The 24,366-nt window shown below is 32.3% G+C and overlaps 1 protein-coding gene across 3 annotated transcripts in view; it reads left to right on the forward strand.

Moving 5' to 3' along the window:
- The first annotated feature begins 235 nt into the window (after positions 1-235).
- The window catches only part of LOC138944671 (low density lipoprotein receptor adapter protein 1), a 67,950-nt gene continuing 43,819 nt past the window's right edge, over positions 236-24,366 (forward strand). Inside the window, exon 1 of one of the 3 annotated variants that reach the window (XM_070315520.1) lies at positions 236-479. In XM_070315520.1, the coding sequence (XP_070171621.1) occupies positions 437-479 (43 nt within the window). In that variant the 5' untranslated portion in view covers positions 236-436. Of the gene's footprint in view, positions 480-21,661; positions 22,018-24,366 lie in introns of those variants that run through there. The other 2 variants (XM_070315521.1, XM_070315519.1) reach the window with 2 other exon arrangements.

A 24,366-nucleotide genomic window follows, 5' to 3' on the forward strand; every position in this document is an offset into this window, starting at 1 on the left:
CTTTAATCTTAAATAAAGTTCTTTGATCTTAAACGAAGTTTATTTTTGGTAAAAAATTATAAAAATAATTATCAACGTTGAAATATCCGATTAATATTGTATCATCCTCGGTACAAAGTACGCTTGTAGCGAATGTCGATCGAGATCGCGGCGTGATAGGGGAGGGGATAAGCAAAAATATGACGTAACGCATATAAGCCTGCCGTTGGGGAGAAGTAGTAAACTTTGCGAGAGCGTGCGATGCACACATGCGTTGTACGCGCACCAAGCAACACACGGGCTTTCGTCGTCTTTCATTCATTCCTTGCGATCTCGTCAATCGGTGAACGTAGTTCAGTAAATAGCGCTCATTCGTACATCGGGACTATTTGAACGACGGACGTAGCCGCTGAAATTGATAAAACGACGACGAGGACGTCCAACATTGCGAGGAAACATGCCATTCTTTAAGAAACTTCGTAGATTCTCCCGCCATAAAAGTAAGTCTCTCCTTACGAATCGTACATCTTACATATAGTTTTTGCATGATTTCATATAATTTCATATTCTATATTTATATTCATTTAATTATCTTCTTATCTGATTGTAATTTTATTTTACCCAGTCAGTTTTTATATAAATTTATGTTATATATTCTCTTTGATATTATGGAAATTTATTTTAATCTAAAAACTAATCATCTCAATATCTCATGCATGATAATATGTAATTCTGTTCATTCGATAGGATTTGAACTGTTGTAATCTTTTTCATATAAATTTTCATATAAATCGAAGATGCTAAAATTATAATAATTTCAAATTTTTATTATCCTGATGCTTTATATAATCATATCTATTTTCTTTCGATCGATGAAAAATTATGCTCGGAAATTTATTTCTATTTGTCATTTATTACATATTTTTTATGGCACGAGATATATATATTTCATTTATTTTATAATCTCATAGAAATTTCTTTAGTTTTATTTCAAAGCTTTAAAGAGTCGCGTTTATCTTTATTCAGCTAATAAAAGTTATAGTTCGAAGTTTATATGTGCACGTTGTGCGCATTCGCTCTCTTATTCGTTGCACGACATTCTCGATACAGTGCGCCGCGCCATTTCCTCGGTTCATGTCTGTCGCTAAGTAGCACATTTCTTCGACTAAAGTCGTTCGTAATCGAATTTCGTCCCGACCAGGAGAGATTCTCAGAGGGCGACGAAGCGACGACGACCTTTAAGGACGCGCGCTTCGATTCGAAGCTCCGATGTCTTCGTCTTAACATAGTTTCGAATCCATCGGGACGTGTCATTTCTTCAGGAGACAGCGAATCAGCATTCGCGGTGCAATTTGCGCGACGATACGCTCATTAGCTGTTGCCAAATGAAATAGTCCCGAGTGATGCGATTTTCTCTGCTAATTGTCGTGCGCGGATCAGCGTGTAACGGCGTTACTTCGAAGACACGCGTTAATTTGAAATAATTGGGCAAAATATATTAAATTAATTTATCTTATTACTTTAATGAATACAATTGAGTAATTCAATATTATGATTATCGAGTAATCAATAATTGTTGATTAATGTACAATGTGAGCTGATTAGAACTGACAATTAATCATTGTCATCATGTGTAAATATTTTTAATATTATTTAATTAATTAACACACAATGATTTAAGATAATTATTGCAGCCAATCAATTAATACGTTGTAATGTATTCTAAACGTCTTGAAATTATTCGTATAAATTGAGTATTTTTAAACAATTCTTTGATACTGGAATTTTGTTTTATTATTCAATGAACAAAGAGCAAAAATTATCAAACCTTTAATTTAGTCTTGGCGCGTTAAAAAAAATATTACCAGAAAGTTACCATATTAAATATTGCCATATTATTGCCTCGGCATGTTTTGTAGCCGTAATTTTAAGCGCAAGAATATCGCGCAATTTTCTTGCCTCGATTTTTTTTATTACATTGTTCCACTTTACCGTGGGACAAGTGATGCCGGTATCGGATGCGATGAAATATTGAAGTCGTGCGTTGTAAAGACGCAAGCATAATGCGCGTTGGTGCGCGCATCCCATTTTATGACGACTGGCAACTGGTGTTGTCGCGTTCGGAATAAATATCGGTCAATATTTATCGCGGAATGTTGGAATTCATCGTAATACACGTTCCGCTACATTTTTACGATGCGATGCTTGAAAAATAATAAATACGAACATGAACGTGAATTTTGCAGCCATTACGACCGTAAAATCGAAATATTCTCGCGAAAATATCGATTTTATTCGAGGAAAACTGATAAGATCATTTAATAAAAACATTAATATTTTTATCCATAATAATTTTAATATAACCCTGTATTTTTCAATTGATTTAGAAAGAAAATAAATTTAAGATCACATCTCTGTAATCGCGATAATACATTAGACTAAGAATTTTAATTCACATATCTTTAGTAATAAATGAATTTAATAAAACAATGAATGAAAGAACTTAATTAAGTATAATACAAACGTATCTGTTCTTTCTTGAGACGAAGATGACTTATTTGCAATAAATTATTGCATTCATTGACGCGGAGAAATTCAATAATCCTTGCTACAAAGAGTTAATCGAGAAATATGTTTGAGATCAACAGAATCGACTGGAAACAGCGTGTCAGCGTTCTCTAAGCGGGCTTTTTTTCATTTCGATCTAATATACGCTACGGCATCTTAATTATACGTCTTTATCGTGTGCAATTTCCTTTCACTAACAACCGTTAGACGTCCGTCGATTTCTTTCTATATATTTTTTCTTTTATTTTTTTTTCTTGTTTTATGCTTCACGAAACGATTATACATTCGACTTTTTCGTGCGTTGCGTAGTTTCCTACGTTGTAGTTTCTCTGCACCATGTAATTTTCATCTCCCCGATAGCTTTACATAATAAAGTCATGAGCAGTTTTCACTTTACCGTGGTTCGTCGATCGTAATCTTACTCGCACTTGATTTGATGATGTCGGTGTCGTTTATGAATTTGCGAGCGTTGTATCAAATACTTCAATATCGATATCTTCTTTTTTTTTTTTTTTTAACAAAAAATATTGCTAATTATTTTTATAAATTATTTTGTCATGATTCTGCATACTCTTGAAACTTTTCAGATGCTAAAACACATATCTTTTCTAGAAAGTTGAGAAAGTAAATATTTCTTAATGCGAAATATGTAGTGGTATGTAACATAGTAAAGATTCTATCTATATTTCTATTCTCCCATGACACTTTTTTATTTCTCTCGATCAACAAAAGACTTATCACGTTGTGTTGTAAGTTTATTAACGAATTATTATTATTTTTATATGATTATTATGTTACAATACTATTATCAATATATTGGCATATAGAATAATATATGATTTTCTGAGATATATAGAGAGAGTGAGTTTCTAAAAATTAGAAGACATAAAAAGTGCAAAAGAAAACACGGAGACATTTTTTTTTTTTAAATTACCAATTCAAATGCGTTGCGACGCGTCGCCCGGAAAAATCTCGCTATACTTCGGTTTATTTTCTCGTCGTCCCTTTTCGCCATTTTCTCAAATCGCACAAGTTTCGCTCTGATTATAGGATATGCCTCCATTTTTCTTGTGACATAATGTCAACGATGCGCCGTAGCGCATGCTCGGTGTACCGACCGATAAATTTACAGCTCGCACATATGCAAACTCGCGGGTTTACATCATCTGGTGTCGACGTTTATTCAAATACATGAGCGAGAACGCGCGCGTCCATCATGTTGTTGGCTAAATTTCCGTCCTTTTCGGCCAACCGTGATGTATCAGTGTATGTGGCGTGCGTTGTGTATCTGCTGTGATGCGACGAAAATTCATTTTTTATCCTCGAAAAGGGTCCCGATCATTACGGCAGTAAAAGAGTAGTAAACAGTAGTAGCAAAAAGTAATAGTAGTAACAAAAAAGTAACATCAGTCATAAGAAATAATTAATTAATGTATGCGTATTTTTACAAAGATCGATTGTGTTATAAATGAGTATGGAGAGAACGTTTAATATTTTCAATATCTATATATATATACATATAAAATATTAGTGAGGATAAACTAAAATCAATAAAAGATAATGCATGAGCATTATCCATGTTTAATTAAATTTCATTGATAAATAAAGATAGGATGGGGAGAAGGATAAAGTGCCAATTAATGAAAATTCTATTGATTATGCTTGAAAGTATAATTAATTAAATTCAATATGATCGTAGAGGAACAATTTATATCAATTCATGAATTGGAAGCAGAAAGAAGGAAATGAAGAAAAGAATCGTTTACTATGAAAGTCGTTCCTGTAAATCGGCCTTTGACGCATTGAATTTGAGTGAGAGGAAAATAAAAATTTGAATAAAAATGTATAAATTGATGTGGCATATAAATTTTTTAAATAAATTTTAAAATTATCAAGAGAGGTAGAGAAAGAGAGAGAAAGAGAGAGAGAGAGAGATAATTTTCAATTTTAAATTACTGAAAGAGATTGAATCTGTTTTTAATTAAATGAAAAAAAATCAAACTTCTTAAATTTTAAAATTTATTTAAAAATCGAATTTATTAAAAAATATTATTTATGTCAATGTCATCGATTAGTTTATGTTTGTGGTTTATATTTTCTTTTCACTGAAATCTTCTGTAAACTTGAGGTTTTGAACTTTTCCGTCCTGTATGGAGATAGCATCGCGAGTATAGCGGATGGAAACGGCGATGAAATCCGAAGTCACGTCCGTGGAAAAGTTCAGCGCAGACAGCTTAGAGGTTGTAAATGTTTAGGGGTACAACAGCCAGTCGTGGCTGGAAAATTTCAAATCCTCCGATCGTACATTTTGCTCGATTTTTTTGGGCTGCAGTAGAGAGCTTTCTTCGGTTTCTCGCCGCGAAGAAGGATTTACCGACGAAATTGAGGTTTCATGCACATCTCGGTATCGTTAACCTTAATCTTTTTATTCTTCGCCGTCGAGGTGTACGGAAGTACATTACAATTCATTGTATATTCCGCCGTATTTTTGTTCGGTTATATTTTTCAGTATTTGCTTTTCCTTAGATAATTCTTCCTTTTCTAGCAATTTTGTTAATTTTTATTAAAAAAAAAAAAAAAAAAAATTGAACTGTCAACTATTTAATTCTTCTTGAAAGTCTATAAAGAGCTACAAAATTTTAACTTTATTGCATTAAATAAATCCATTTTCTTTCCTTTCCAAAATTCCTGATATTTTTTGCATTATTTTTTTAAAAATTATATTTACACTATAAGGAATTAAATTATCGCAATGTTGAGAAAACGATCTTGATTTACAAAAAATATGAAAAGTCTGTAACATATTGCCTAAGAGAATTCTAGATCAGTAACGGCGCTGAGAAAAATGATTCATCTCGAGTGTCTAATTTTCTCGTTAGATCGCGCCAATTTTTTTCCGAAAGCTCGAACCGATCAATTTTTCACATCTTCACGAGTGAAGGTAATAGCGCGAGTGCGTTTACGACAGCAGCTTTTCTTCGTTCGAGGCAAGAAAGATTCATATCGCTCTTGTGCACGCCAGATTGTACACGTTACATAGATAACGGACAGAAGCCGAGTTTATTCGCTCGCCGCGTTTCACAGACGACAAGGTGATTTTATTTCATACTAACGATAAATAATGGTGTACTTCGTCGTGCCCGTGCCGCGAAATTGTGCAATTTATATCCGCCTCTTGCATCCGCCTATCACTGTATCTGCGCGTCAATTAGACTGCAAAATATTATTGGGGCGACTTTTAAATTCGAAAAAACAATACGCATCGTGGCATGTTAAATGATACACGTTAATACATTGTAATTTAATGGTATAAACGGTAAACGATAATGGGTCATTATAATTTTTCATTTAACATTATATTTTATAAATTATAATTTTCGTGCTCATATTTTATTAATATATTACTAATTTATTTTATATTAATTAATTGATTGTACTGTATAAGTTTATGCGATTTACATGCATATTTCCTTTTTCGTATATTCCTAGAAAAGAATAGATACCGTCAAATTAAGAGTTCAAAATATTTCTCAAACTTATATAATTTACATATATTTTGTGTATAATATTATCTGAGATTATTTTAAATTAAATTTCTATGAAAAAAAATCATTTTCTATTCGCATGTTTAATGACGATAAATAAATCTTTTCTATGAGATTAGGTTTAAGTATATTTCGTATAATTTAAATATATATACTAAATGAGTCTTTTGTATAAAACAGAGTTTAAAATATAACATGTTCTAAAATAATTTACATAATTTAAATGTAAATCAGTAATTTATATATATATATATATATATATATATATATATATATATATATATATATATATATAAAGATCAAGATCTTTTTTAAATCCTGGTTGATTACTGATTTACATTTAAATTATATAGATTATTTTAGAATATGTTATATTTTAAACTCTGTTTTATATAAAAGACTCATTTGATATTTCGAATATACATTTATATGCAAATTCCGCAATTAATTCGATTCGAATGATGGCACAGTTCATCGTTATGTCGCAACGTTATGTAATTTACATATACGTATATCTCACCGATAACGTTCGCGTAATAAAGAATCGCGGTTGATCTTTGTTCGTCTATGAGCGAAACTCCCGAAGGCTTCACAATCCGTTGATACAGTTGCTGAAATCGCGCGGCGTCAAGTTCAATATATACGCAGCTTTGTATTACAAAATCGATTACAAAGGGTTTAGACAGATTTGCGTCGTACAATATTTACGTTTTTCTATCGCGTTGAATTGCGAAAGTCATTCCACGAAACATACGTCTAAAGATGTAGGTCGCGAGACTGACCAGACGAATTAGCACAAGTTATTTAATCGCTCTCTCTCTCTCTTTCTCTCTCTCTTTCTACGCATATTATATTTTATCAATTTCTAGTTTAATCCGCCTCTGTACAAAGTTCTGCCGGATATCAGTTAAACTTTTATTTAGCATCGTTTTAACTGATACAAAGTAATAATGTAACATTTTAACTTACACTAAAAAGATCTAGAGAGAAAATCAGGAAATAGATGAGGAAATAGAAATAATAATATCAAAAATGTATTTTCACACGAAGAAGCATAAAATCTCGAGAAGCCATATTTCGACGGAATATAGCGTCGAAATTATAACAAATATGAATGAGAAGTCATTAATATCATTATTTATAATATTATTTAATAATATTATTTAATCATATATTGAATAATATTATTAGTTGAATAAATATTCTAATTTTTTCTCGTATTTTCTCAATTTTTTCTCATATCTGACAAATATTCTTAAAAATTGGAGTACTATGTAATTTAAAGCGACTTCCGAAAGTTTAACAGAATTTTATGACATTCGTTAGATAATAAATAAATCCTTGACGTGTATAATGTTCGATATTAATAAAACGAGCAATTATACTCGTACGAGAACTCTCGGAAATTTTCGTTAATACGCGAAATTGCCGATTATTCAATATGCGCCGTTATATCCATCGGTCTCGTTAGTATCGCGGTGAACCAAAAAAGAGGAGACAGCGGAAGAAATTAGTATGTATTACACACTATATATTCGAATAATGATATTATACAAGAACGTGGAATATATCGGCAAATTTAATTTAATGTTGGCACATTTGAAAGTGCATAAGCGACATTCTTCAAGCTGCGGAAAAGAAATTAAATCGGTTTTTTTAAACGGATCTGGAAATGAAGAAAGAACGAACAGAAAAAAAAGATAGAACTCACAGTATAACGTTTTGAAAAATTTGAGGATGATCGTTCCACCTTAATAAAATTTAAGATAAAATTTTAATTATGAAGTTCTATTTAAAAATTGAAGTTAAAGAATTTTGCTAATTGATTTAAGTTTGGCTAGTAAATAAAATTGTAATAAAATGAATGAATAAGAAATAAATTTTTTAATTTTGAAATTTAATTTAATCAATATCAAAATTAAAATTAAAATTATAAAATATCAAGAGTTGTGTTATTAGGAAAATATATTGTTCCTTCTCTATCTTTCTTTCTTCATTATTAGAAAAACATATTGTTCTCTCTCTCTCTCTCTCTCTCTTTCTTTTTCCGATATTTCAAGATTACTATAAAATATTAAATTCGTATAACTTATTATTTGCGATTATATATAATATAATAATTAATAATGTAATTATTAAATATTAAATTATTATAAAATTAAGATATATTAAAATTATTAAATTATTAAAATTATTATATTTGAAAGTAATGAGTTCGAATAACTTGCGTCATTTTTGATCAAGTATTTCAGCATTAATTTCTTTTAACTTCTTACTATCTATTTTGGATTTCGCTTTTTGAACATATCGGTAATAAAACGAGCTGTTTCCGGGCTCATGATATATAACGAGCTCTCATCCTTTGGCCGAAATTTTGTGTGGATCTTTCATATCCTTCATAAAGTATTATTCTTTGTCTCTTTATTCGCGAAATAACTTTCGCCAATTGTCCGGCAAATTGTTCAGTCGACGACGTATTTTCACTCGTAAGCTCGCGAATGAAAAAGTGGAGAGCGCTCGATTATGAATCACGCGCATGGAGCTTTTCGCGCTTCTTGCAAGATTTTCCACGAGAGATCATACAAACGGACTGGATTACTACATTTGCTGCTTTCATTTCTCCGCACCTGTCGTAATTCCGTTATTTCAGTAGTATTGCTACAGAGAATTGCCACGTCCGGGATTTCTAATTTTTTCATGCGTTTGCTATGGAAAATTCTCGGACTTTTCACGCAGAATTAATCTCTCGCGAATATTGCCCGCAATATTCACGAGTACCAATCTTGCCTGTAGTTTCACGATGAAATGAAGAACGAACGATTGTACGTAGAAAATTATATTTATAATACGTTCACACGCATACATAGATATTCACAGAATATATTTTAACCATATTCATATTTAAACTATATTTAAAAAAAAAATACATTAAATAATAAAAATTTATTCATGATAATTAACGCTGATAATATTAAAATGTTAAATAAAAAATGTATGCTATTTTATATTAATCTATTTTGTCAAAATCAATTTATAATTGCGGCAAGTTAACGATCGTAGAAAAAATGGCATTACTGAGCCACTAAGTGCGCAATTTGTTTGTTAGCGTTGAAAATTACGCTGAAAGTTTTTGTGAACATAAATCTATGTTAGTTTTTATTTATTTATTTATTTATTTTATTATTTCAGCTTCTCGCGTGCATGAATGTATAATATATAACGATATACGACTTCAGTCGCGAAGTGACGAATGCGAAAGCTTTTAATGCCGACTTTGATCGATGAATTCTTGTCGATTTTCGCGAACGTGTAAGCACGAGTTGACCTCGTTCCTGCTACATTTCCCGATAGGAAAATAAAGAACTTTCTCGTTGCAATTTCGTGCCTGGAATTATAAAGAGCGCTTCTGACTGTCGCCGAACTCGGTTATAAACGGTTGTTATGGAAATGACGATGCCATGAAAAATATTCCGAGGGAAAGCATCACCTTTATCGATAATATATGGTCAATATTAGAAATTTCGATTTTAATCCGAAACTTTCCAAAAGAACGACGCAATGACTGGGAATAAGATAAAATTGAAAAAAAACTGAAAATTTTTCAGTCAGTGAGATCATTTGATCTGTTTTACATTATTATTTTTTTTTTTTTGCCTACACGAGATAAAATTATATAGCGGTCCGCGGACCAATGTTATGGTCTTGTGAGGGTTGATCCTGTGTTAAAGTTTTCCCCTTGCTGTCGCTATTTTTCCAACAATCGTGTCGTGACGACCGACTCGCCCTTCGTCATCGTGTTCGCGGGATAACCGTTTTCTCGGGGTGAAGGAACAGGAGAAGGACAATGGCGATCCATGGATGTCCCCCGAGAAATTACTTGATTTCACGGCAAAACTCGCGCGAGAGTTGGCCCTTTCCCACCGTTGCTCTATCTATCAGATCCTCTTCGCGTCCGTGGCTTTCTTCTTTCATCTCTTTCTTTCGTTCTCTCGCCTTTTCTGCTGGAAAAAAGTGTTCTCGAGCCGCTACTGCGAGATTTACGGTCCTTGGGTAACTCTTGAGGAATACGAGGCTCTTCGCCATGGAAACAGAGACGGCAGGGACGGATGCAGGGATTTTGATCATTCCTAAAATTTGAAAAATAACTCTCGAAATGATAGAATCTAAGAACAAAAAGATAAACGAGATAATATTTAGAAGATATATAAATAATTCGATCAACTACAAGGAGATTTTATCGCGCAATATTTTCTTCTCGAAATTACTTTTTTTTAAGATTTTTTTTTTGTTAATTAAATTTTGTGCAGAAGTAATTGGAATTTCTCTTTCAATCTATATTGAATCAAAGAGAAATTAGCTATTATATAATCTTACAATATCCCGTAATGTAACACAATGGTTCTATAATAATTCGTTCGATGTATATCTTTGTTATTTCTTGTTTGCAAAAATATATATTTGCCAAATAATAGCGATTCAAGCTCTTTTATTACGCGCCCCTGAAAGGCAGATCTGTTCGCGTGGTATCTTTTTCTTCAGCATGTTCGCGTCTATTCTAACGAAGAAGAATGGCAGGCATGCTTTTCTGCCTCCGATCGCGCGGTCAGTGGAAACATTGCACTACATTCCCTTAAAGGATAAAAATACGGTTAGCGTTGTGATATCTCGCTACTACTGAAAATATTTTAAATAAAGTGATGCATTTGATATAATTAATAAATTTACAATAGCTTCGTTTATTTTGATAAAAAATCAGATGTTAACTCTTTGTGAGTTGAAATTGAAGATAAGAATTTGTTTCATTCAATAGTACTATGCTATCCTATTCTTATTAATGCTTCATATCGTGTTGAAGGTAAAGAAAAAAATTATATAACATTTTACAACATGAATCAAATTATTATCATTACAACATTAATTCCATAGCAAAGATTTAAATATAACTTTTGTGCTACACGACTGTAGCCATCTTGTGTACTGAAAAAAAGGTCGTAGAGATGTTTGAATATTATTTAAGAGTACTTAGATTCGTAACGTTACACGTTATTACACGCGATAAAATTTGTTGAGTTACGTCGATCGATTAATCGTTTAAGTTTAAGTAACGTGAAAAGAGTTAAATGAATCCACGAGATCGATCGAGACGAGATCCGGTCTTACATTTCTTTCTACGGTAATGAAATGCCGGCCAGAGGCCCGATTGTTGCATCAGCCGGCGCATGCATTCCCGTTGGGCCCAATTATGTCTCTCTTCCCTCTCGCTCGCTCTGTCTCTCTCTCTTCTCCGAGACGCTCTCCTTCTTTCTTCTCTTCCTTCGTGACAGTAATCGATCCTCCTCTTTCAGATTCGCGAGACGAAGACTCGTTATACTTACACACTTCCACTAACCCTGAATTCTTTCGTGCTCCTTGCTTTTCCATGGCGAGAGCTCATGTCGGACTTGCATCAGCCGATCTCGGACTGGCAGCATCTGGTTTTTTCTCTTTTTGTTCTTCTCTCTTTTTCTCTTTCTTTCTTTCTCTATCCGATATGCACAGAATACACGCGGTCACTTATGCAGCCGACTAACGGTTGAAAACTTTTTTCCTTTTATTTTGCCGGTGGATCTTTTGCCTCCTCTCCTTTTTTCTTATTTCTCGTTCGAGATAAATCTTTCTTCGCCCGCGGATCTACTTAAAGTTTTACATGCTCGTGCTTGAACGACACAAATCTGCTGTATACATTTCTATATTCGATAACCGATCCGATGTCGATGCAAAATGTCGAGGAAAATTTAGAAATAAAAAAAAAAGAAAGAATATAAAAAAATGTTGAAAATTTATTTTATTTTATTACATTGCGTGTATTTATATGATTTTTTAATTAATAAGTTATATACTTGATATAATGTCAAAATTGAGAGAATTTGTTTTGTTATTTAGTTCATTTCGATGTTTCAATTACTTCTATAATTGCCTAAATAATAGTTTTGCTCTTCAAAATTGTCTTCAGCTCGCTATTGCCGGGAATACCCTTTAATTAGCATTCGGGATAACGAATTGAGGTAGGAAAAAGGGAGCGTATTAACGGGTTGATCCACGCAGGATATAAGCATCGAAAAAACAGCGGGAGGTTACTATCTCCTCCGTTGACTAGTCGCAGCAAGTACTAGCTGCAGATGTTACAAGGGTGGAGATGTCGAGAATATCTCGCTCCTGTCTCGTTTGCGAGCGAAATTCTCCTAATTGCGTCGTTGATGGGACACGAAGTAGTCCTGGCGATGTTTTTCCAGGAATTAAACGGGATTATTACGGAAGGAACGATGATCTACCGTTTTTTACGAGGTGCGAGTGTAATGCGAGAAGAAGATGGTTTCTAATAATTTGGATATTAACGTCATAGATGGGCCATGACCTCATCAATATTTTAACAATAAAATATTTCGAAAATCTTAATCGATAAAAAAAAAATATTTAAAATATAAATAATTGTTGTAAAGAAACTTTTAACGCATCGAGATATCGCGGATTAGTTTCGATCGATAAGAGAATTGTATTTCTGGGTTGCAGTCTTTGGAAATCTAAAAAAAAAAAAAAAAAAAAAAAAAAAATCGAAAAGTATTTTTCTTCGAAAGGCAAAAGTTTCTTAAAGAATCTCTGCGACTTTGAGATTTGACTGGATCACGGCCAATCGAAATCGGCAGATCCAGAAAATAAGCTTCCGAAGGAATAGAAGAAAAAGACAAGAAAAAGTAATGCGTACAAAATAAGAATAAAACGATTGTCAGTCGAATTGGAAAAGGAAAAGCATCTACAGTAGTGGTACTTCCAGAATAACGAAAGAGATAAAAAGAGAGAATGAGAAAGAAAGAAAGAGAAAAAATGAAAAAGAGAGAAGAGAAAGAGAGCGAAAGAAGACGATGAAAGATGATGAAAAAATCAGTTATGACGGACGCGAGTTCTCTTCAATCTTCTTAGCTCGTAGAGATGAGCGGCTTAGCGTGAATGCATTATGTTTGCACATGTTCACTAGATGCTTTATTTATTATTTTCCATCTGTTGAATACACTTTCCCTTGTTCAGTAAAAAAGATAGAGTTTTCTTCTTTTCGTGGAGGAAGATGCGAGATATGACGGGTTCTCTAAGCGTATTATTTTATTATTTTAGCTCGAAATATTATATAGATCTTTCACAAAGAGAGTGCTTATAATAGAATAATTACAAATTTTTTAAATTATTTATTAGAAAAATTAATTCTTTTTTCTCTTTGATGTTAAGTCAAGAAATAAAATTAGTTTAAAAAACGCGGTAATATTTTTTTTTTTTATTGAAGAGTAATAAATTTAATTCGTAAATATTCTCTCTCTCTCTCTCTCTTTCTCTTATCATTATTACCAATTTTCTATAATTTTCTGTCATAATCTTGAATCAAGTTGTATAAGAAAAATAATTTTATTATATAACCTTTATTATCATTTTTATTTTATAAAATATTTCTTTATTTTATTATATCTTTTTCATCGTATTTTTAAAAATACTAGAACAACACGGGCGCGCGCTTTTATTCGTAGACATTTTCCAATTTTTTTAACCTTAACTTTTTCTTTCACAAATTGTCCAACTGTCAAAATTTGCATGATTTCACAGTTGCAAATAACACGAATAAAGCAAATCGAAGCGCACAAGCGAGACAGCCAATCGCGGGAAAGAGGTTTCAACGCTTCGATATATTCGAGTTCGAGATTTCATGCCTTTTTTAGAAAGGGATTATTTTAATATTTATACGCGCGCATATTTGTAATTCCAAGAATGCTATATAACATGAACAATATTCTAGTCGATGTTATCTCGGATCAAATAATCAATCTTCGGTTTCAAGATGCCCACCTTTGAAGGAAGACACGCGATTCGCATATACATACGGAAACGAGACGCACTCATAGCGTATGCTAGGTTGACGCAAGTTTCTCGAAACTTTCATCTCACGTTTCTTATCCTTCTCCTTCTCGTCTTCCTCCTTCTAATTCACACGTACAGTCTTCGGTTACAATTAGTTGTCGATGACTCCTCTGATACTTTCTCTGATTACGCGTTAGCAGTACAATGTTAAAAGTTAAACTTTTGACTTTTCTTTCAATGATCAAGATTTTGGATATGTTAGTGTTAGACTACCATTCGGTCGTTTCGAGAGAGAGAGAGAGAGAGAGAGAAACGTGCATTGTTCTCTCGAAATAAAAGTTGAAGTACTTCGACAATTTTATGGACATTCCACGATCGTGCAAAAATAGAAAGAAAATTATTATGAATAATCTAAAAGATTTAAAGTTATCTTAAACATATTGCAAGAAAAATAAACGCAGTCTTTAAATGAAACGCGAAGGAATAATTATAGGAATTTTTATCGAGAATATATAAGATCAGTTGTTTATGAAAATTTAAAATATATTTGTCATTTGTTGAAAATGTTAAGATTACAATCACCAAATTATTAAAAAATATTTAAATACGATTAAAATTTTTTTTTGTAAACGTGCAAACTGGTATACCATAAATATAATTCTCTAAATTAATTATCAAGATTTTATAAAAAAATGTTTAAATTTCCTTTATAATTTCCTTATATATATATTTCTAAATATTATATATTTCGAAAATATGCGTAATTACTAACGGCTATTGCAACAATATCATGAACACGACGAACGTTGTATACGTACATCTGCAGAGAATCACGTTCTACAATAATCGCGAAATAGCTCGGATATCCTACATACACGCGATAATAGCGAAATGCTGAGGCACTCATGTACCATAATAGCGAACCGACATGCTCGGCTTACATTGCTCTAACGAATGAAGCTGGATATTTCACAGGAGGGGGGACGAGTTTACTAGCGTTACGCGTTCATTCAAAGAGAAGTGAATGAGAATCAATTTATACAAAACTTCTACATAAATTACGTTTATAAAAAGATATTGTCCAATTTTCTAGAATTCTATTCTTTTAAGATATTTAATGTGAAAAATTACGAAGTAAGGGTAAAAGCTGGCATCTCCAATTAAATTTTTGCTAAGAAAAAAATCAGCTTTAATTTCCTCAAAGAATTTTTAAATGAAGTTTGCCAGGTACATCGCCGAACATTCCGCAGAAAATTCATCTTACCTTCGGTACGTATAAAAAGAAGGAAGAAAAAAATGCGAATTATATATATGTATTGTATATATATATATATATAGCGAGAAAATCGCGTTGTAAAAGCCGTAAAGTTTCCGGAAAAGCTTTCAAAATGACTGGCATAGTTCGCATACATAGCGATGTCTAAGAGTTCGGGTTATTCAAAGGGAGGGTAGCGCGTCGTGTCTTTTACATCGCAATCTTTATCCCTCTCTCGCTTCCAATCTAGATTAATTCGGCGAATAAAGAATTGGATCTCACCTGTAGGGGTTGCCAAAGGATCTGTTTCTTCGCGCACATCAAAGGCTAAGAATCGGATGTAAAATTAATTTACGATAGCTTGGAATCCATGGCCGATATCCAGCAGATTTTTCCGATTTTTCAATCATGATTCTCGCTTTAATAATGATAAGAAGGAATATCAAATCGGGCTAAACGATAATAGAACGGAATTGCGGGCGTAATTTCATACCCTGATCTATATATATTCGTAACATGTATTTTCGAGAAATTTTTACATTTCTAAACTTTCAAATTTCCGTGATATCTAAATGCATGATACTTAAACAAGGACTGAAAAAATGTTATTTTATAATTTTTCTATATTTTTTATTAATTTTTATATATTTTTATATATTTTACATTTATAACATTGAACATTTTATTATGAGTCAATATATATTTAATTTTTTTAATTTAATTGATAAACATTGATATCGTACGAATATTTGTTTTAAACTTCCTTTAATTTTTGTGACTTGTCAAATTATTAAGAATATAATTCACATAGACAAGTAATTTTAAATAAAATATTTTATATATATAACGTTACATACATTTAAACCTTTATTAGAATTAAATGAAAATTTAATAATCGTTTAAACTCTCTCACTCGTTCTCTCTCTCTCTCTCTCTCTCTCTCTCTCTCTCTCTCTTTCTTTTGAGTACGTTACGTTTACTATACATATATATATAGAAAAAATTCGAGATGCATTGTTGTATTATTCTCGAGAAACAATGGATTATTACATCGATTATTGATCGATTATTACATCCATTATTGATGACCGTCCTCCAACTTCGTACTACACTGTTTTGCATCCGCGATGGAATGATTTATTGTAATTTCTTACGCAATGCCCTTTAACAGAATCGCACTTACAAGGTTATAAATAATTGATCAGCATTATAATAATCCGTTGTCATAATATAACATTTGTAAAGCTATGGCATTTGAAAATAATTCTTTTGTTGCGTGAAAAAACGGTTTCGAGACGTGCTTCCAATTAACGATGCAACGTGCAATTGTGCACTTTGTTGCCAATTTTAATAAAAATTCGAGTATTATTCAAGTGGATCTGCTTAACCATGCAAAATTGAGATTCATTAAAATATCATAAATAGTTTTTGATAAACGCGCGAGTTCCACTTTCTGCTGGATGCGCTCCTTTTAAAAGATGCATTTTTACTCACGCTTATATATTACTCGAGCAATAGTGATTTGTATCGAAACGCAGCAACTTTTTTCCGTTATAGCAAGTTGAAATACATTGCAAATTTTCAAAAAGTGATCCATGACATCGACAATATGTCATAATCTCTCTAAGAAGTGGCTATAATAATAATATATTAATAATGATAATTAATTAATGATATTCGATTAATTGCGGTTACTTCGAATATCGTATTCATGCGTCTCTGTTACCTGATAATATTGCAAACGCGTTATATCGAAGTGTACTATAATATATATAGATCAATATCTTGAAATTGGAGCAGCCAATCCTATTCTGTGTGACTCGAAGATAGAGTGATAAATACAGCCTTCAAATTGGAGTACGTCGAACCCATAATTCCTAAATCTTTTTTTGGAATGAGGTGATATTATCACATTATAAGTATTATATTTTAAATATTTTAAATCTCATTTATATATTCTCATTTTGCAGCTACTTTGTTTCACATTTAAAATAAATTCTACATATGACAAATTTAACTCACTCTCGTTCTGAATTAGTATATTGAATACAAAATGTTTCGCGAAAACGTGTACCAAGATTTAGCAATCTTTATGGAATATGAAGTATTTCGTGAAATATTTATCCAACTTTATGCAACATATAGGAATAAATGTATAAGGAAAGAAAAGTGTAGTCTCTCTCTTTTTCCTAATGTACATTACATAAAATTTGTCAAACATTTCATGAAATACTCCATATTCCATTTGTATTAATACATTTCCTGATCTGCACAACATTGCGTAACAATACCTCGTTCGTATCCCGCGAGGAGAGACTCGAAATTACAGAGCGAATCCCGAGTCACGCATAATACCGTGCATAATCGCGCGATAATGGAATTCGTACCGCGTTGCATGACCGATGACCGTATACGACGACGTATCGAACCACGTGCGCGCACGTGTGTGTCATGCGTGTGCTTGACGAACGTGCCAAACTTGGGATTGACTCGCTGTCGACGATGTCAGCTGTGTCGTTGCAAAACTAATGGAGTAGCAACCGATGTATCATACGAGATGAAAGATACCGCGATCGATATATAATTATTATTCTGGGATATGCGAAATTGTGAAATTAGAGTTTCTTGATATTATATTATATCTGAATTATTTAAAGATAAGTAAGATAAGAAAGAGTAAATTATATACGAGTCTTAGTGAGCAAAAGTTTTTTCATAAATTCGTTGTTTTTATAAATACTATGATTATATATGAAATTCATTATAATGGGGAAACACACATATGTTTTATTTCTAGATAGAAAAAAAAATTAATCTTGATAGTATTAGAATGAAATAGAATAAAATGAAACCACACATACAAATCTACATACATACATAGAGATTTTATTATCTCAAAACTTTAGAAATAATAATTTTTAATGCTGTCTTTTTAATTAGATGATGCTTTTTGTGAGTGTTTTAAACAAGATTTATATATACATATATTAATATTACAGTCATAAATTTTATTAATTATTCTAGTTAAATGTATTTATACACTCGCATATATTACATCAAAAGAAGAATAATGAAATGATCCAAGAAGATAACTAACTTAAATTACAGAACATTTTTTTAGAAATATTTTTAGAAATAGATTTCTAAGAATAAAGAAAAAAAAACATGTATTAAAATATTGTAATATCTTTTTGTAGAAAGCTTTTATCTTTACCTACTTTAGATAGAGAGAATAAAAATATTAAAAGTCACGTATATAATGTTCGGTTAAGCAATCGTTCAATTATCTCGGCACGCGAATTTACGACATGTCACGAAAAACGTCATCCGGTTACGCGAAACGTGTTCGACAAGTACATATTGTCAAGTGCAGATCTCATGTCGATGCCAATTGCTTCAAGAGGACGAAAAGATGAAGTACCTATCGATGAACGGAATGAAGAAACGGGCGAAAGAAGATACGCGAGAGATGCAAAGACAGCAGCTGTGACGTCGAGGTTTTTAGCATGGATCTTTTTTTACAGATCGTCCATTATCCCGAATAAAATTCCATGTCGCGTTTTAATGAAAAATATTCGCCATTGACACTGGTCGATTTCAGAGTTAGTCTCGATTTTCACATTTTGATATTTTCCGCTGCCTGGAAAAACGTCGATCGGAAAAATCACATATTTCTTTTGCATTTTAACCGCTTTAACGGTTAATTTTTAATTTCAATAATATTTATTTTCAATTTTGTATACAGAATGTCCCAAAAATAGCTATCTTTCATGTAATATTTTTTATCAAAAGTCGATCCCTTCTCAGCGAATATGTGGAAAAAGTTACGACACTTGTGTGTTCCAATATATATATGTATATATTTTTTTAATTATTGCGAGTAAATTTGGGAGGATCAATTTTTGTATAATATTAAAATCTGAGCGCATCGAGAATTATGCCAGTTTTAATCGATGATTTAGATCGCGAGGATAAAGAATTGATTAGGCAATAGCGATGAAAGAGAAGGGAGGCGAGGTCAAGTAAAGTTTTGCAACATGTCTGTTAAGCCGGGCGCACAAAAACCCGTAACTTGGCTTCCGAAGAACATTCGTGCCAATTTCTCTCGTCAATCATTGCTTGCTCGGATCTTTGCAGCAGTTTACTCCCATTCCGAAGTTTCTTTCGCGTCGCGAATTTTTGCGTCATCGGCCGCCAGTTCTATCGATTTTGACAGCCGGTCACTCTTCGTGACAAAGAGAGAGAAAGAGTATTTTCAAGCTTATAGTTCTTTAACTGCATCTAGTGACTTCTTAAAGAAAACATATATATAATATATATGATACATTTTATTTAATTGCATTGTTTTAATTAAATAAAATCTTCTCTATTAATATAAATAATATTTCTTTTTATTTAATAACATAATTTCAATGTGACATATAGTTCTTATCTTTTTAAATTAAAAATCCTGTATCTCTAAATTATCGATTAAAGATATTAATTATATTTTCTATATTCTTATTTTCTCTATTCTCTTCTAATTTTCCATTTTTCTTGTATTATTTCCATTATTTTGTATTTATATACTTTTTAGTCAATGATGCTGATAACTGAATAAATTGTTTTCTCTTTTTCTCAATCTTCTTTTCGTCACTTTTAAATTACCGTTTCATCCAATGTACGATTATCTCGTGACGATCTGTTTTCGCTCTTGTGCGTTAGTTCAATCCGTAATCCGATGCGACTGATAGATGCGGGTTATTTACCCAACGGATGGACAGTTGTTTTCCCCGATTTCTCCCGATTGATTGGCAATTTCGTCGAGCGCACGCAAAATCAATTCGAGCCGTCGCTGTCTAAAGTCAATCGCGTGCTAACGAACGCATAACGACCACCATTAATCGAATGGCTATCTCGTTCTCATGTATTTAATCGGAAAAGCGTACACGAACACCTGATATATTTGCGAATTTTATTGAAAATTTTAGATTCCGATTCCGAACACGCAGACTTGATAATCTTATATTAACTGTAAGTTTTCGACAGCGTGGGAAAATTTACGGTGTGAAATCAGTCTTCTGATCAATTTCGCTTTCCCGACTAATGCAGAATTATTCAAACTTACCAGATAATTTTTCTCATTTTTCCGATCCGAAATCGACGAGAGAACTTGAGTTTAACTCGACTCACATTTCACAGTAAATTAAAAAAGACAAAGATTATCATAAGGTATTTACTTATCATTTAACTTCTTGTTATTACAATTTTTAGCTTTCTTGGACTTTTTTACTGTAATGTTACCTCAACAAGTTCAAAATTTATAGAACATTTTGTAGAGAAGTTCTAAACTTTATTACGTCATGTGTTATTATAACATCAATTATTTCGATTTTTGCTTTAAAATATCTTTTTAAAGAAACGATAATGATTTTTATCGTTAGCTTTAATCCGTGAAAACGCAAAAATGGTAAACACATTAAATCTACTAGAGGGGTTATTACCTATTACGAGATTATCCGAAGTTCTGCAAGTTTAGAACGGGTATTTCCTATGAAATTAGGTAGCGAGACCTTCGACCCGTGTTTCTGGAACGTGCCCGAGCAACGCATCAATTTCTTGGCGACTATGTCGTCGGTGGAGATGAATACTAAATTGCTTCGCAAGCCCGTACGATGACAGCCACTTGAGTGATATTTAATCCGATATTAAATTTGCCTGTTATATATTAAATATCTGATAAGCTCGCAGAATTCTTAACATGTCAGTTTTTGTCACAAGCTCTATTTTTATTTGCGGTGATATATTAGATACGTTCAACTAAAATGACTAAGATTTTTGTTCCATAAAAGTCCCATCAGTTCACGTTTCAATTAAATGTATCTAATATCAAAATACTACTTTTCTATTTCTATGATCTAAAAGATATTCTGTGGCGGGCAAATGTTTGAGGTTTTCCTAGTAAAAAATAAATATTCTTTGTACCGGACCTTCATTAATCTCAAATTTTTATCTCGATACGAAATTCGTGGTCCTCTCGGATGAGTATTTTTCAAAATATTATTCTCGTCAACCAAAAATTTTCATCGTAGCGTTAAAATTCGCGGATCGTTGAATATTTCTCATTTTTGCGTTCATCGCTCTAAAATCATCATCTCTTAACACTTTTTTCCATCGATCCGAAATTTTTGGACTTGCAATTTTTCTATTTCTACTCGTCGCGAGTTCGTCGTCGCGAAACGTGTGAAAATAATCTTTATCCTTTCGGCGTGTGTGGGACCCGGTTCGGAAGCGGAACCGGAATCCGGGCCGGCGGTGGGAGAGAGAATGACAGAAAGAGAAAGAGCGACGGGGCAAGGACGGACGGGGATGCGCATGTTCGCTTGCAAGGGCGAAGCGCCGCTATAAACCGTTCCGGTTCATATCGCGGCGCGCTGCCACCGCGGCAACACGTTTTCGCGGGTGTTTCCGAAGATCGAGCTGGCGAAGATCCCGCCAGCTCTTCTCCGTCTTGAGTTTCGTTGATTCTGATCTCGTAGCTTACAGAGGACTCCAGGAAACCGGGGATAAATCATCGAGATTTGTGACTCGATTAATGAATGATCAACATTGCTCGATTTCGATTTCGCACATTTTGAACGGAACTTGTTATCGCGAGAATTGTGAGTGAGGGACGAGCTTTTAAACGGGAAAAAGCTGCGAGGCAGATTGTGACGAGAGAGAAGATCTCGGAGCTACTGGAGTTGGTGATACTGCGCTGGGCCAGGATGTCATTCTTCAGGAGTTTGTGGAAGAGCAGCTCCAAGCATAAGAGTGAGTCGAGTTTGATCGGTTGGGAAGGACGAGTGTGCGCGGAGATACAGGAAAATATTGAAAAATGAATTTCAATGGTGGGCAAACAAAAATTTTCGCGATGGTTGATTCAACAATAAATAAGGAAATAAATAAGGAAGTAAAATATTGGCAAAATGATGGATAATGTTTTCAAAGGATTTTCAGATTGTCTGCCGTATATAATCTCCACTATTTTTATTAATATTTATGCCTATTGTTACAACAGAAATACAAAGATTACATAAGATTTATCAAAATCTCCAATCATTATTTTCTATCGTCAATTTATAGTTCGATGGAAGAATATTAAAATCATGAAAACTTTAAAAAAGAAAATAAAAATTCATAATACTATCAGTCATCTATAATTGAGCGCGAATTTCAGCCTTCAAACGTGAAATGTAATATCTCGCGGATATATTTAACAGTAAATGCGAAAAACGCGCGTAAGTTGATTGATTGAAACAACAGACATGGATATCAATTGACGTAAAGTATTTACAGTTAAATAAGATTTCCGAAATTGATTTTCAATTTCAGCATTTAGAGGTAAACGATCCAGTGCACTTTTAGCAAATACTCATTCACAGCTAATCGTTCGCATCACGAAAGATTGAATTGATCTAGTTTCCATTTGTTTATGTTTATCTGTAGCAAACGCGGTATTTATTATTTACTTTTGCATAATTTTCTTATTCTGTTCTTATAACTTTTTATTCTTTTTAAAAAATTATTACATAATTTTTAAAGTTGATATTAAAAGTATATAACTTACAAAAAAAATAAAAAAATAAAAAAAGAATTATAATGATTGCAACGGAGAAAAAAAATTGAGAGAAAATTATGAATATTAAAATTATAAAAACTTAACGCGTTAAAATAATATATTTGTTTTGTAACACAGTATTATTTGGTCACACACACGCACATATAGAGTTTGTACGCGATAATGTGTGTTGAGTATGTCTTATATTTTATATTAATTTTGATTATCATTTGATTATACTACAATATTTTGATTACACTACAATTTATAGCAGATAAAAATAAAGTTCCAAATAAGTAGAAATGATAATAACAGCAATGCACTCTATTTAAGTTTGATATTGCGCAAAATGATATGCGCGTAACAATATAAAAAGCGTATTTTTTGAAAAAAATAAAGATTAAATCTTGAGATGGTTTAATTTCTCATGCGACAAATTTGTTTGGTTTAAAGAGCGACAAGAAGTTAGCGAACTCGCCACACATTTTAGATCGTGTATGCTTAACCCTTGCCATTCATTTGCTTTTCATGAAGGTAGGCTGTTCTAGATTCGCAAGCGTCTATCTGTTATCGTTACGTTCATAAAATTTAATATTTCCAATAAAATTTCATATTTTCTACCTGTCATAAAATATATGTTAGATAATTATGATGTGTGTGATATCGAAAAAAGAAAATATTAACAAAATTTGCGAACAATTAAAAAATATTAACAAATAAATAAATTTTGATAAACATACGATATTTTTATAAACTATAATTAAAACAGTTAAATATTATAATTAAAGATAAAGTAGTGTTATGATTTTTGGAAATAATAATAATATATATATATATAATTACACATTATATCAATATATAATTAAACATTATAATTATACATAATAATACAGAGAAAAATCACATCATATATTATAACCGTATATTATATAATATATTATATATTATTTTATTATAGAAACATAAGAATGCACCCCTTTTAATCATGTGTAGTGGAATAGACGATTATCGTAGCGTCTTTTTGGTGACGGTTTAATTTATGATTATCGTCCATCTTCTGTTAATGCTTCAGTAGCGAGTTTGCAATAAAGATTTCACGAATGCTACTCTCCTCCCTATTCGCAGTGGATCCACGTGCTTCGCCTACCTAGAATAAAAATTAAACGAGGCCGCCGGGCTGTCACGGCGATATTGGCAACGTGACTGGCTTAGTCCTCTCATGATGCTTCCAGCCGGGAAAACTTCACAGAATGACGGATGAAGTATGAATATTGTAGCATATCGCGAACACAAAGAGGGCCGGTTTGATTAATTGAAGGGATTCTCCAGGGGAAAATGTTTTACGCGACGCGCAGATGTCACATTTTAATGGAAAAATACGTAACGCCTAGCACAGTAACGATTTATACTGCAATATGAAATGAAAATTGAAAAATACTTTTAAATATATATATATATATATATATATATATATATATATAAATTTAAATATTAGATCTTATGTGTATATAATAGGCATTTTATTTAATATTTTGTTAAATAAATTATTCTTTAATTTGTAT

This window comes from Polyergus mexicanus, unplaced genomic scaffold (assembly GCF_030449975.1).
Source record: "Polyergus mexicanus isolate NDT 795.1 unplaced genomic scaffold, iyPolMexi1.0 SCAF_2, whole genome shotgun sequence".
Lineage (NCBI taxonomy): Eukaryota > Metazoa > Arthropoda > Insecta > Hymenoptera > Formicidae > Polyergus > Polyergus mexicanus.